The sequence below is a fragment of the Mya arenaria genome, chromosome 17 (genome assembly GCF_026914265.1).
Source record: "Mya arenaria isolate MELC-2E11 chromosome 17, ASM2691426v1".
Classification (NCBI taxonomy): Eukaryota; Metazoa; Mollusca; class Bivalvia; order Myida; family Myidae; genus Mya; species Mya arenaria.
The window spans coordinates 48384686-48399888 of NC_069138.1; the positions used below are offsets into that span (position 1 = coordinate 48384686).

Here is a 15203-nt window from a genome sequence, read left to right on the forward strand (position 1 = left end):
GGGAAGTATTTGTTAACAAAAAGCGAAAGCTCAAATACTAAGCTTTGGTAAAGTTGCAATGTCAATAGCCGTAAGAAGTGATTTGCCCTGTGGGAAGCATTTGTAAACAAAAAGCAAAAGTTCAAATACTAAGGTTTGCAAAAGTTGCAATATCAATAGCCGTAAGAAGTGATTTGCACCTGTGGGAAGCATATTTAAACAAAAAGCGAAAGCTCAAATACTAAGGTTTGCAAAAGTTGCAATGTCAAAAGCCGTAAGAAGTGAATTGCAACTGTTAAAGATCTTTCTTTTTTTAAAATCAAAAGTGCAAATACTAATGTTGTTTCATAATGGAAGAAAATTGTTTTAACTGATGTAGTTCACATAATTAATGTTCTGTCAGGAATGATAAATAGCAAGTGATTTTTTATCCAAAGTAACAAATATGAGCTGAACAATCTGAAATGTTAATAATTGTGTGAATATGTATATGCTTTTTTAAGTATTTGACATTGTTTTAATCAATAACAGGAATGAAGAAAAGACAGATGTGCACATTTTTTTAGGTTGCATATAAAGAATGTGTACATGCAGCGATTGACAAAAATTGTGAATGCAAAGTGATGACAGATAATTGTTCAATATTGTTAAAATATATGAGTTATGAGTGGATTTCACTTCTCGAAAACTGGTTTTCACTTCGATTTCCGTATTTTTTTGAAAATTTCTTCACTTTTTTTTACCAATTTCAATAAAAATTTAAATATGAACCTTTTATGAGGCATATTCCAATATGTATATAATAAGTTTTATCTATTAATTAAAATGAATGTGTTTTGAGTGGACTTAACGTTTTTAGTGGATTTCGAGTGAAATCCACTGGATTCCTGTATCACCCCGCAACGCATGCGTAGAAATGCTTTGCGCATGCTCAAAAATTGAAAGGAGTTATTGACCTCCGGGCCTTTGTTTATACGCCTCGAAATCGACAAATAACATTATTTCGTTACACTTTTTGCCAATTAGGTTAAAGAAAAACATTTTCACAAAAGATAAATCCAAATCACTGTAACAGTAATCAAAATAGTATTATTCTCTAATTCTAAATATTCAACAACACTTTTCTGTGCATACACTTATAATCAAAAGGCTAAAATCAATTATTTCCGTCTCCAGTACGATCTCATAAACCAATCACTAAAAAAGGCTCGTTCTGTGAAGCGAGCCTAATCAGGGGGTCCAACGTGAAATGTGTTCGCCGAATTTTAAGTGAGGGAAATTGTGTGAAGCCGAATAAAATGGCGGCGTTGAAAGGAATTTCGGTGTTTCGAGGATGTATTTTCACCTGGTAAGTAAGTTATATCACCTTTCTCGCAATATAAATACGCCTACCCGGAGATATATGTTACTTCTAAAGGAAATTCTCAGATTTTGAGAAAAATAATAAATAGTTGGTGTGGAATGAATTATAAGTTCATTGGGTGCCAGTTTAATTTTCGTGTTAAACATTCCACAGCTGATGCCATTTTCTTCTATATACTATTATCTAAAATGTATATTAAACAACAAGGGAAAGCTTTGGTGTGTATTTATTGATTACTTAAAAGCGAGCTTTTGATACGGTAAATAGATATGCGTTATGAATTATGTTTATTCAAACAGGTATAAGCTGTAAAATGACTAATATTATCAATACATATATAATGACATACAGGCATTTGCTAAACTACGCTCTACTTGGGAATAGGATCTTCCTCAATTTGTCGATGTAACTGTCGGTCTTTAACAAGGAGAACCGCTTTCTCCTTTATCATTTATGTTGTTTATAAATAATTTTCAAACAGGATTTAAACCTTTTATCAATTTATATATGATTTCGCTGATGATATTGCATTATTTACCACAGGTCAAGCGAGTTCACAAGCCGAAATGGACGATACTTACCATTATTCTGTTAAATGGGGATTAAAAATTAATGTAAATCAGACTTACATCTGGGTTTTTTTAAACATGCAAGCAAGCTAGAATTGTACAATTCTATATTAACAACGAATTACAGTAGACAACTATCTTGATGTTATCGTTTATTATACAGGCAATATGGCACATAAAGTAAAAATGCTAAATGATAAGGCCCCGAATGCTCTCCATAGTCTCTTGTCTTTGTTTGACAAAGTGCATAGTGATGTTGAAACTAAATTATCTTTGTGTGTCGTCATGGTTGTTAAACTTGTATTTAACTGTACAGAGGTATGGGGACTATAACTTTAATGACAAGCTACACATTAGATTTCTGACATATGTTGAAGGTGTAAAGCAACAAACCCTTTACTCTGCAGTATATGGTGTGCTTGGCAGATTTCCTTTATCCATTTACTGCAAGGAACGTTCTGCTAAATTTTGGTTAAGATTCATGAAAAATGTAAGTTCACTGTTATATGTTCAAGCCAAACCCGTAAAGTATATATATTGCTTAAGAGCTACGGCATAATCGATACGATCGATATTCTTCAAATATTTGTATTGAAAGAAGTTTACTAAAAAAAGCGGGTTAGACCAGAAAATTTACAATAGATATTGAGACACGGCCGGGACACAGGTCGGACACAGCGTGCACATACAATGGATAAGAGACAGGGAAATTACTACCCCTGTTGGAAATATTGCTTTTCCAGACTGAAACATTCAGGTTCGTTTATAAAATGAATCACATCTAGACTACTAGATTCACTTACCAGATTTTTACGTTGTGGAAATTGTGATCACATGAATGTATTGAAATATAACAAATTGCATCAGCTATTAAAATTAACAAGTAACATTTAATTCAGATAGCAAATGTTTGTAACGTTAAAGCTTTAAAACAAATTTTCAAAATGGAGAAACTGCCTGACTTTACGTTAAAGGATTCATTGTTGTCTGCTTTGCTTTTCACAACAAGTGGGCAAGATGTCAAACATGTTGATCAATGTGTTTTCGTGTTACGTGGTAAGAAATTACACAAACAAATCTTCACTTTTTCACATTGTATTTGCTGTGTTTCAAAACAATCCATCATTCAACTTTGACAAGAAATGGGTACGATTAATAAAACTATTTTCATTAAAAACGCGGAATTCCAGATGCAGTCCCAAACTGGCTTTTCATACATAACACCTCGTGTCAACGATACGCCAACACTAACAGTTTATATCCTGAATTATGAGCAGTCCGGCTGGGGAGGAGTGTAGCTCTTGCTCGGGTAGTTTGGTGTCCAGAACTTTGCAAAATCAGCCGGCAACTGTAAGTAAATTATAAAACTTTGAACAGTAGGTCACATATGTTTCATTATAACACATCAATTGTATTACCAATGCCAACAAATCCCATACGGTGTCGTCAGTTGATATCAGTTCAGCTAATAATGGCACATACCGTTATGGAAATATACAGAAATTACAGAGTGTCGACGCATGCGCATACATCTATTTGTTTCCGATGTAAACATACTTAAAATGGCAACATTTGTAAGCAACCGGTTTTGAAAAATTGATTATGATTTAGTTTCTCTCGATTGAAAAACTGAACAGCTTGTAAAATTACAAAGCGTATGTGTTAAAACCGGGCTTCAAATTATTTCGTCAATACACTGGCAACATATATATGTAAGCAGTCCTCGGGCAATATTCATAAAGCATCTTACTAAAATTGTTCACATTAAAGCAACATTCCTCATAATTGACAACGATTATTAAATATACACACTGACGCTCATCATATTTGTTCACATGCATTTATTATTTAGATATTTTTCTTCCTTATTTTCATAATTTGTGAGTGCAAATATTGTTCATTTTTTTATATATCACCTATTTGAAAATGTATTTTCAACAAGAAAAGCAACTTAAAAAAGCAAAGGTAACGCATAAGTGTCTGACTGGATATTGTCAAATTATTATTAGGATTTTATTGTCAAATACTGGCAAACATAACTATTTTGGATAAAACGAACAGCTGATTGTTTAAAACTGGTTAATTATTTTGATTGGTCAAAGTTAGCCGAAAGTTTATTGATTGGTCCCTTGTTCTCCAATACTAGCTTTTAACCAATTAACTCATTTATATCAGTACACTGGCAAAAAGATAATATGTTGTAAACGTATCCCGGTTTTCTACAATTGACTGCTGCTGGTCATCTGTACTGTCAGTAGAGGCTTATGTTGCCATTTTGTTTAAAACCGTTATCATGTATCGTGCACCTGGGCTTATGTTATAAATCGCTCATCGATATTCTTTCGTTGATTAAAAAAAAATCAATATTGAGATTTCTTTGGAAAAAGGTAAGTTTTTACTAAAACTTGTTTCAGTATAATAAAATAATAAATGACTGATGAGATAATGATAAAATTTGTAAACTTTCGGAATTACTGTACATCCGGGCGGACCAATTACTATTATTCCATCAGCCATATATAAATAGTTATATAGTTTTACTTCTTAAAACCTTGTATATGTGTATATAATGTAGTAAATGAGAAGTCACATCTTCCTTGCCAATGTTTATTTCACGTCGGTACTTTTTGACAGTGAGGCTGGTTTGTTCTATGTCCAAATGAATTAGAATTTTAATACGGCAAAAATTCCTTGCATGAAGAGAGCGTCACAAGTACCCCAAACTTCCCTACCACATAACAGTTGCTTACTCCATGCCTTCGCAAAATGTCGGCCACAGCACACTGATTTATCTGTACTTGATATTTAACGGCATTACTGACCTTTCCATATCATGGATTACAATAATGGTGCATATTATATTAAAAACCGAGTACTTCTTACATTGAGATATTCCCCGCCACAGAACTTCCATTGTAGACCTGATGTCTGCTGTGTCCTAAACCAGTCGACAACTGTTTTGTTGGACCAGTCTGCTGTTGCGATTTGCTGCAGGATCTGTAATCAACACGGAATTGCCGCAATAACCTATATTTTATACGGGTTCAGTACGCCATTAATCAGTATTTTCCAAATAAGGACTGGTTCGTGTTACAAATCGTTGTCATATTTTTAAATATCATTTGTAACATCTGGGCGCATAATTACGTACCTTTCTTTCAAACGGAAGGTGAAAAATGTTTTCAAACAAATGATGTAAATGAGAAAGTAACATAAATGTATTTTAATATTTGATTAACTAGCACTTGAAAAATATTCATAAATATTGGCACTGACATTTACAGTTATATATCGAATTATTTTCAAGTTGTAATTACTTCCAAGTCCTTGTCCAGTAAAGCTCTTTAAAATATCAATAAAATATGTCATTGTTATTGGTGTAATAAATAGTCATACACCGCGGCTTTTCTTTTAATCGGCTGTTTTACATAAGAATTTTTTACCCAATCCTTAGAAACTCCTTGTGGGCGGTAGATACTGATGGACATACAGTTTGATAGAGGTGTTTTGGGATAGTAGTAGGCGAAGGTCAGACACATCTCTTCCTGAGTGGTGAGGCCACCCTAGAAATACATGGCATACAACCTGAATGAATGAAGTCTATGTACTTGAGCCTTAGGAATATGCCAGCACGCTCACATGCCAGACTTATTACGTACCAATGGGGTTTGAGTGTATATTTCATTCGGGACAGAACGACAAACATACGAGACCCAATACGACAAACACTGTTTTATTACAAATATGAGGTGAAATCGGGACCATAGTCTTGTTAACAGCAAACATAATTGTGTTACCGACTTTTCCTTCAATGCGAACTCTTCTCGATATATTTAATGTCAAGGTTGGACCTTACCATCAAATGGTTTTTATTTCAATGATTAACATATATGTCGAGGTTAAATTCACAATAATGTTGATGTTTTAATTTTTCATGAAATGGTTGGTATTTCAATAATTTACATTAATGTCAATGTTGTAACTCACCAGCACTGGCTGGGTCTTGCCCATCGTGTTATAGTGGCAGTCCACCCGGAAACTATCACCCTGGAAACAACAACGTCAATAACAGGTGTAAGGTCATTGCATCGTTTACAGGATGTTCGAAAGTTTGATAATGATATATGCATACATTGTATTTGAAAATCAATCGGAGTAATTGTTTATTTTCACCTGTAAATGCTGGACATTTGTGACTAGAGCTGTTGCATAATTATGTTGTTTCAAGTAAAGCCCAAAACAAATAACTGTGTTTTGGGCATCCCGACCCTATCTGGCAAAACCCCTCTAAACAAAGTGTTTCAACCCTTGAAAAAACTATGTCCCTACCCTGCATAACAATTTTGAGACCGTTGCCCATTTCTCAGACTTATTCCTTAAGGTAAGGATGACTCAATCAATTTTAATTTCTTGACAAAGTAAAATATGCAATGCAAGTTTACAATATATATATATAGATATATAGATAAATGGATATATATCAATTGAAAATAGCCAATAATTACTCAGTGAAATTTGACATCAGAATCTAGCAAAAATTGTCAATAAATATTAGGTGAAAATTGACAATAAAAATTTGATAATACGTACATACCTAGAGGTCATTGAAAATAAATACACATTGATAAATGACAAAAAAATCTAGTGAATTTTGACGATAAAAATCTAGTGAAATTTACAACAGATATTCAGTGAAATTTGATAATAAATATCTAGTGAAAGTTGACATCAAATATAAAGTTAAAGTTGACAAAAAAATCTATTTTACAGAAGAAAATGTATATGTTCACGTGGGAAACGTCTTTCAAATGCATTAAGCACGATTCATACCGGATATACAGACACTTCCTGTGGCAGCTTCCGTAGATCCTGGAAATTGAAGTCGTAGTTGGGGTCATCGATTAAGTGCGGAAGTTCCATCCCGTTGCGATAGTGATGGGTCGTTATGGCAACACCTACCAGGTGCGAGTGCTGCAGGGCGCCAAAAATCTTGATTTCTGGAACACCTACCTGGTTCATGGCCTAAAATGGATATAAACCTATGGATATCAAAACGATTGTGACACTAGTTATAAAAACATGGGGAAAAATCACTTGTCCGGGTTGGTGACCATAAACTATACACTCATACAAACAGACTGACGATAGACACTGGAAACCCCGCTGTGATAACCAGATACAAATAGAACCAGGAAACCCAACTGTCTTAACCGTGCTAAAATAGAACTTGGATATCCCGAAGAGCTAGCCGGACCAAACTAGAACGTGAACCCCTCTGGCTTAATCGGGCCAAAATAGAACTAGTAAATCCAAATGTGATAACCGGACTAAAATAGAACGTGAACACTACTGTCTTAACTGGGCTAAAATAGAACTTGGAAACCCACTGTCCTAACCGGGCTGAAATAGAACTTGGAAATCCACTGCCCTAACCGGGCTAAAATAGAACCTGGAAATCCCCCTGTGAAACCGGGTTAAATTATCATGACGTACGCGTTGCACTTGCCATTGTGTGCATAATTAACCTAATCGGTAGGAAGCCACAACATAAACATCCTACAAGATTTATTTCGTTTAATTTTATCTGAGATTTTCCAAAACAGAGTGACCTTTTTCACCAGATCCGCCACAAAACTACTCACCAAGGTTGTACAGTTCCCGTGACAGTGACCGTACGAGACGAAGTCCGTCTCTCCCGGGGGGATGACCTGACGGATGTTCGTTCCCAACCCCATCGCAAACATCCCAGCCTCCAGGGCCCTCAGGTCGGGAGTGATGGTGATCCGAATACCTGTTGCAAAATATCCTTTTAGTTAATCCTAATTTTATTAAACTCGATTTATGTTGTATTATGATATTGTAGACGTATAACGTTGTTATACCCTCACTTCTGACATCTAATACTTCGTCTCAATCGATGCCTTGTGTAAAGGTAACTTATTTTATTTTATCATTACAATTACATCTACACATACAATATGTCAATGAAAATTAAAACACTTTAACAGTTAATTGCTCTCAGATAAAAGAAAAGAATACCAAAGAGTTGAGAAACAAGCAAAATTGCTTCTTTTTGCATATAATTTATGCAATCGCACTATATTGAAATGGCATGTTTTACTATTTATGAAGAATACATGAAAGAAAGGGGACGTGGAGCAGATGTGCGAGTTCATATTGACAAATTTGAGACAGTGTCTAAACATCAAACCTAACAAAAACCAAAGCCTCTTTCATCATCAACAACTGTAAATCTTTCCAGTCACCGTACCCGAGTCATCAAGAATATCAGCCCGGGCATCAGGGTTGTCGTAATGAGTCTCCATACGGTAGTAGTTGCCGTCGTCGGCGGCACCCATCGAGTATCCGACGCCGTCGGGGAAATAAAATTCCTGAAAATCGTTATTGTATGTTACGTAACATGTAGCTTGTACGCGTATCTTCTCATACATGTAGCTTGTACGCGTATCTTCTCACACATGTAGCTTGTACGCGTATCTTCTCATACATGTAGCTTGTACGCGTATCTTCTCATACATGTAGCCGATTAAAGACATACTGATGAACACTACGTTTACCGTGTACTTGAGCTTATTTTGTGAGCTTTTTTGTTTCAAATGCCATAGAAGCCGAGCAAAGACAGCCTGATAATCACATATGTACGTTTATTTGAGCGTGTATCTTCATAGACATTATATACTAGTAGTAGCCAAGCAAAGACAGATTGATGAACAGTTTTCGTACGTGTATTTAGGTGTGTATCTTCTTAAAAATGTGAAAATAGACGAGGCAATTGACGAACAGATAATCACTATCTGGTCAAGTACTTCACGTGATACTATTCGTTTAATTTAAACTCGCAATTTGCCTTAAAAACGTTTGCAAAATAATTATTTCCACGTGTACCGTTACGCTCAGCCGCTTTCGCATTGGTAACGAGCTTTTATTGTTGACTTTACCCTACAACATCAATGAGCCAACTCATTTAAGGAATGAATTGTGGGGTTGATGTCATTATCGGGGTATGAACGCAATTGGGCTGGTCAAAGTGTGTGGAGTCCGAAAGACTCCACGCGTACTTTGACTAGCCCAATTGCGTTCATATCCCCGATAATGACATCAACCCAGCAATTCATTACTTATATTTACACCAATAGTTTATTATTGCGTTCAAGAATTGTTAAAACAATACTTCATATCATTTAAGAAAACCTTTCAGTAATCCTTTCTCACCCATTCTGTAAATAGAACGACCCGACAGTAACCGGAAACATTTTATCAAATGCCGTCACAATAACGCGGGAAAAGATGAACCACTTGAAATCACTTTTAAACGTAAAATTGAAACACTTAAGTGTGATAAAATACATTAAACATATCATACATTAACACTTTCTAAAATGTTGATCTATATTTTATGGGACTTGCTGAGACAATACAAACAATAACAAGATGAACAATTTTCAAGTATATTGATTGTTATGCGATGTTCGAATTGCGATCCGAAAAGATGTTGCGTTCATCGGATGATAACCGCAATTGCCGAAAGGCAGTTCATTTAAGGAATGGAAATTGAGGTGTAAATATATCTGTATAAACATTCTCAATATTTTTATTCACACCATTAGTACCGCTGCGTAAACGCGTATCAGGGCAACAATGAACGAGTCTATACCTATATACATTTTTTGATTTGAGTTTGATTTAAAAGAGACAGAACAGATCAACAACAAAGCGATATATATTTCCTTTGTGCTTTCATATAATTCCATGATTATAAGTGAAATATTATAAAGTAGTTCATACCCTTGTAAGAACGAACTATTTTTTGCAAAGTAATATATAACACGTACCGTTCCGCCTATGGCCCAAGCCACAATGTAATCATTGCATTGTGGAAGAGTCATATTGCCGGTGTAACAGTTCTCGGACATGCCGTGGTACTGTTCCGGATTGGGCTTCCGGCACCGGGATAACAGAATGTGGTGCACGTGCTTCTCGTTGCCAGGGGAGATTACTGGCTCGTACTAAGGGGTGAAAAAACAATTGTAAAAGAAAATATAGCTTTTTTCGGTACGTATTTTATAGCATTCCAGAATGTATGATAAATGCATGAACGTAATTTGAATATAACACGCTTTGAACAGTGCAAACCAAAATACCAATTGAATAAAAATAATTCGTGTCACCAGTAGTTGTATCAGTTTAAGTTAAGATACCAAAATCCGAACCAAGAACATCACACTGGGGTTGCTCTTGCGCCTTTGAATATAAGTTATCTCTACTACCAGGTTTTAAGTTACTTCCCCCAAATCCGCCTTTTCCATTTTCTTCTTTACGTCAATCCCAGACACTTCAGTTTCCAATGTCCTCGTTACGTCTACCCCAAGCCAATTTACTACAAATTTCTCGTTATTTCTTCTCTAAAACTACCAACACATTTTCCCCAAATCACCCTCTTGCTCATTTGCGTCAACTCCTCCCTCAAATGTTTAAAGCTACGTTAAACTCCTTTCAGCCACACCACTATATAAATCCTTTTTTATTATTCTTCTGAAGTACTCAGTTCATCCTAACCTTCCCCAAATTCCTATCTCAATACTTGTTCTATCCATCCCTGCACATATTTTTACCTTACCTTGATCATGTGGTGTTTACCAATAGGTGGAAGTGTAAACGCCTTGCACCAGTAAGTGGTTGTCCTGTTAGGGACCATGAACTGAAGAAAAAACAACACAAAAAACTATGAAAACGGCATACCTCTTATTATTCTCTTTTAAGCTGCACTCTCACAGATTGAACGTTTTGACAACTTTTATATTTTTTGTCTTGGAACGAGCCAGTTTTTGCGAAAATCCATGGGAACCAATTATATAAAACTGCTGACAAAAAAATAGATCGCAGATTTTTATGTCTAAGTTAAAAAAATGATGTTTTATGCATTTTTCTTAAACCGTTAGCCATAAAACATTAATTTTCGAACGAAAATATGAAAATCTACGATCTGATCTTTTGTCAGCAATCTTATATCATTAGTTTACATATATCTTCGCCAAAAGTTGCTCTTTCCAAAACAAAAAAATAAAAAAGTTGTAAAAATGGTATATCTAAGAGAGTGCAGCTTTAATAGAATGCATACTCTGTATATAATTTCTACATAACGTGTTAACCCTGAACCCACTCAGATAAAGGTCGCGACAGATTGAGTGACACATTAAATGAAGATTCGGCCTTGGTTGTCGTTTCCGATTAAACAAAGTGTTTCCGGACTTATCCTGAGCTCGATACATGTTTTGACCACTCATTAGAGGCAGCATACATGTTTCCATATGTGGAAAATGCATTTGAGAGTTCTGCATTTATAAAGTGTAGATCTTGTAAAACACGTAAATACAACTGGTTGTCTACCATTCTGATATACAATAAGTGTTCCAATACACACATGTACATACGTTGCCATTAAGGAAGTCCAGATGCTTGACCTTCTCTGTGGGGGCAATGTTGGACTCGCCCTTGTCAGGGTTGAGAAAGAACATGCTCTTTGTTCCCCTGTGGGTGCCATGGTAATGTAGATCTTGTGGTGAATGGGGGTCCGAGTCACCGTATGCGAAGATCACTCTGTTGGTTCCAAACTATTGGAAGAGTGAAGAGTGAAAAATAATAATTAAAATAAAAAATCTGGGGAAGGCTGTAACCTCATTAAAATAGAGTTGTAGGATGGTCGGCGCATGAACACACATACTTTCAAGTATTAAATTCAATTCATACAACTATAACTTGCTGCATCCACTTTCAAAAACCGGTTTATGTTGTAAAGCATCATCCGCTCGCAAATGATTTTGTATTTTGACACCTGTTTAACAAAACGAAATTTGGTAAAGTCCGAGCATTTAACGAATATGTCCTTTTCAAATACTTTATACATGGCTACTGACTGCTCTTTCTGGAAATTCAGTAGCCATTGAAGAAAACCGGTGCTCGGTTTTGAGTAGTGTTACAAAAAGTTGTTTCCGTAATATTACATTTACTGATCTTTACTGATCACATATGTTACATACATTGATATCCTTATCATCGGCCCTGTCACACGTCTTGATCTTGCGGACTATCTTAAGTACGGTTCCAAAGTCGTTCTCCATTCCAAGAACCGGGAACCAGTCCTGAGAGGCGTCTAGGACCGGGGGCCGGTGACCGGTCGTGTGCATATCCTGGATTAATGGAGAAGCAGTATACAATGAATTTCGTTTATGCACCTGAATGAAAAAAAAACTATATATGTTAAGAGTATTTAAACTCATAAAGAGGAAGTGGTGGTAGTGCTAGCTTAATTCAGACTATAATCTATATTTCAGATTAGCCTGCAGCATGGGTGAGGTCGTAGCGTAGTTCAATACTTTTCTGATCTAGTTACATGTAGATCCTTGGATAAAGCTACAAAAACCAACGCCAATGAACAAAATGCCCCCCCCCCCCAACCTCCAACGCCCGCCTATGAGCCTGAGTACCGACAAATGCCACCCTCTTTAGTCCAAAGTACTGCATAAAACTCATAGAATGCAGCACATGGTCACCGTCTGATCCGGCGATGATAATTACACATACTTACATGTAGTTCTACACTTCCATCGGCGTTAACCCAGCCAACAGCCACGTCGGCGGGAAACATGTTGCCGTTCTCCGACAGACCCAGACCGACCCAACCTGAAAAGCGAAAACACAAAGATTAAGAGTTGTTTTGGCGTTTATCGGCCGTTATTCCGTCTTATGGATAATGAAGAAGTATGTTGTGTTTCATTTTGTACTATCAGTTTGTTAAATATTAGTTTTACAATGATATATTAAAATTGATATTGTTATATTTTATAAGAGTGTTTAGTTGCAAGCCACAAGCAAACTGGCTTACTACCTTCAATGGCAATCATTATAGTCTAAGCAATGTTCTCAAGAGCTTAGTTCCTGTTTGTCATATGTATTGAAGCCCTATAACAAATCTAATAATACAGCACATGGCTCTTCGTTACATCTTTAGGGTTGAAAACATTTCTATATAAATATAGCAGGTGTTAAGACAAACATTGCAATAGAGTGTAATTCTGTGGATGGTTATGGCATTACTTCTATAAGCTGCACTGACCCAGGAGTAACCCACCAGCAGTAAGACCGAAAACAATCTCTATTACATATCGAACATTCAAACCATTCGGACACTAGCCATCCTGTTTTTTAAAGATACTTCTTGATTCTTATGTTCATAAACTCTATATTTTTGCTATTACAGCCGAACCCCGTTGGCTCGAACTCGCTTGGCTCGATTTTCTCTTTGGCTCGAACTTGATCTAAAGGACCGATTTCTTTAAAATGAATGAAAGAATTTCCGTTTGGCTCGAACTCCCCGAGGCTCGAGATATTTTCGCCGGTCCCTTGAAGTTCGAGCCAACGGGGTTCGACTGTATGTCCGTTATGTGTTTTCTCACAAATTGCATACTGGCGACAATGATTTCAAACTGAGCAATGGTATATATCAGTATGGACTCCATACACAGAAAAGTAATGGGTACACTCATTTTGTTCACCTTTCACACTAAATTAACATGAGCGATGTGTGGGCACATAATTACGAGAACAGTCTAGACCTAGACCTGGAACAATAGTTTAGTAAATTGACAAAATGTCTTTTACATTCCTTTTAGAAAATGCATGTGTATAATAGTGAAGTTTGCAAATCGTATCATTCAGCAAAGTTCATCACCAATGCTCAAATTACAATCAAGTGAAGATTTGAGTCTGAACTTAGAGTTGAGACTGTTGGTGAGCATGTCCCATGACTCCTACAAACGTTTGAGAGTCCCTTTAAAGCAATATTTCAACATTTACCTCTCGTCTTCACATGAGCCTCGAACGTGATGTGAGTGTCGTTGAAATTCCAGAACAAGATATAACTTGCATCTTCGTCCATAATGATGGACTGCTGGTACTTCTCCGTCGTCGTTACCCCCGGGACAGTCACTGACTGGGTAGCGGACAAAACTCCAACTAAAACACAAATGTTTAGAGACCACATCGCTTCGACTTTGCTCAAATGTATGTTCATTCTGTTTGTCTTCATGCTATTTATACTTGTGAGATTTCTTTATTGGCGGCCCTTCATAAAGAAAAGTGGTTGGTCAGAAATCGAAATATATCCATATTGTACCATATCGTATTTAACGCTCATTTTTGAGTTAGATTTGAAGGGCCTCAATACTCACGTGAGAGAACATTGAAACATGCCTTATCTCACACACTCATAGTCATACTCTTCGCTTGAAGTACATAAAACATTGATATCTTACATGGAGTTAAAAAGTAACACCATCACCTCACTCCTGTTATCATCCATATTTCTGCTGATTAAGAGATGGTAGTTTTTAAAGTTAAACTACGGAATCAACCAAAAAAGTTTAGTACATGAATTAAACTTTAAATGATCATACAGTTTACAACTGGATTCAAAAATGTGTACATGGTCGTTCTGTTTTGCAGGAAACAGCAAATAAATGTATATTGTCGCTTTTTGAAATATGAAATTATCACAATTTTATGATAACCTATTTGGTGGTATAGCCTTCATCTAATAAACGACCTTTTTCATTTACAAAAAAGGTACTGCTATAAAGATGCCTTTAAAAAAAAATATACACCTTAAATATAGACGAAGCGTAGACGTGGCAACGAAACCGGTTGTTTCTGTTCGACCAAACGCTGAGTTAAGTAGAATAAGCATTCGATAATGTTAGGTAAATAATTCGTATAATAGTCATACTGTAATGTTCTTGGAGTCATAAAGGCCGGAGCCCGGAAAGTAAACATTTCCGGATAGTACAGTTGGGCGTAGGTTTTTATGTTATACGTACAAAGTAAATAGTATTATCGTCTGAAAAGTAAGTTGAGATTTTACACTTCGTTTGAGCTTTAAATAAAAGCATAATCAAGTAAACGTCTTTTTTTCATATTTCAAGAATGAAACAAATCAACTTCTTCTGTCTCAGTGAAAGTTATAAAGAATTTGACTATTTACCGTAAAAACGGTTTTCGCCATTATCGCTATTACTTCTTTATGATGATTTCGTGTATTTAATACTAATGTTATGGTTTTAGTATTAAATGTCTAAATTTAGCTAGTAAATGATTAATTAATACGAATAAGTTGTATTCTTAATAGTTTTCTACGTTTTCGTAAGTTTGATAAACTTGACACCCCTACTCTGTAACGTTAGTTATATATAATGGTTTTGTCCATCGTGTTTGTTAAA

The 15203-nt window shown here is 35.8% G+C and overlaps 1 protein-coding gene across 1 annotated transcript in view; it reads right to left on the reverse strand.

Moving 5' to 3' along the window:
* Positions 1-14020, reverse strand: part of LOC128223566 (uncharacterized) — a 28267-nt gene extending 14247 nt beyond the window's left edge. The window contains exons 1-13 of the mRNA XM_052932842.1: positions 13786-14020; positions 12518-12612; positions 11970-12119; positions 11364-11543; positions 10550-10630; positions 9765-9938; positions 8183-8303; positions 7554-7702; positions 6742-6933; positions 5899-5958; positions 5355-5474; positions 4795-4908; positions 1717-1784 (exon numbers count right to left, since the gene is read on the reverse strand). Coding sequence (XP_052788802.1) covers positions 1717-1784; positions 4795-4908; positions 5355-5474; positions 5899-5958; positions 6742-6933; positions 7554-7702; positions 8183-8303; positions 9765-9938; positions 10550-10630; positions 11364-11543; positions 11970-12119; positions 12518-12612; positions 13786-14017 — 1736 coding nt within the window. The 5' untranslated portion in view covers positions 14018-14020. The remainder of the gene's footprint in view (positions 1-1716; positions 1785-4794; positions 4909-5354; positions 5475-5898; positions 5959-6741; positions 6934-7553; positions 7703-8182; positions 8304-9764; positions 9939-10549; positions 10631-11363; positions 11544-11969; positions 12120-12517; positions 12613-13785) is intronic.
* Positions 14021-15203: the final 1183 nt, after the last annotated feature.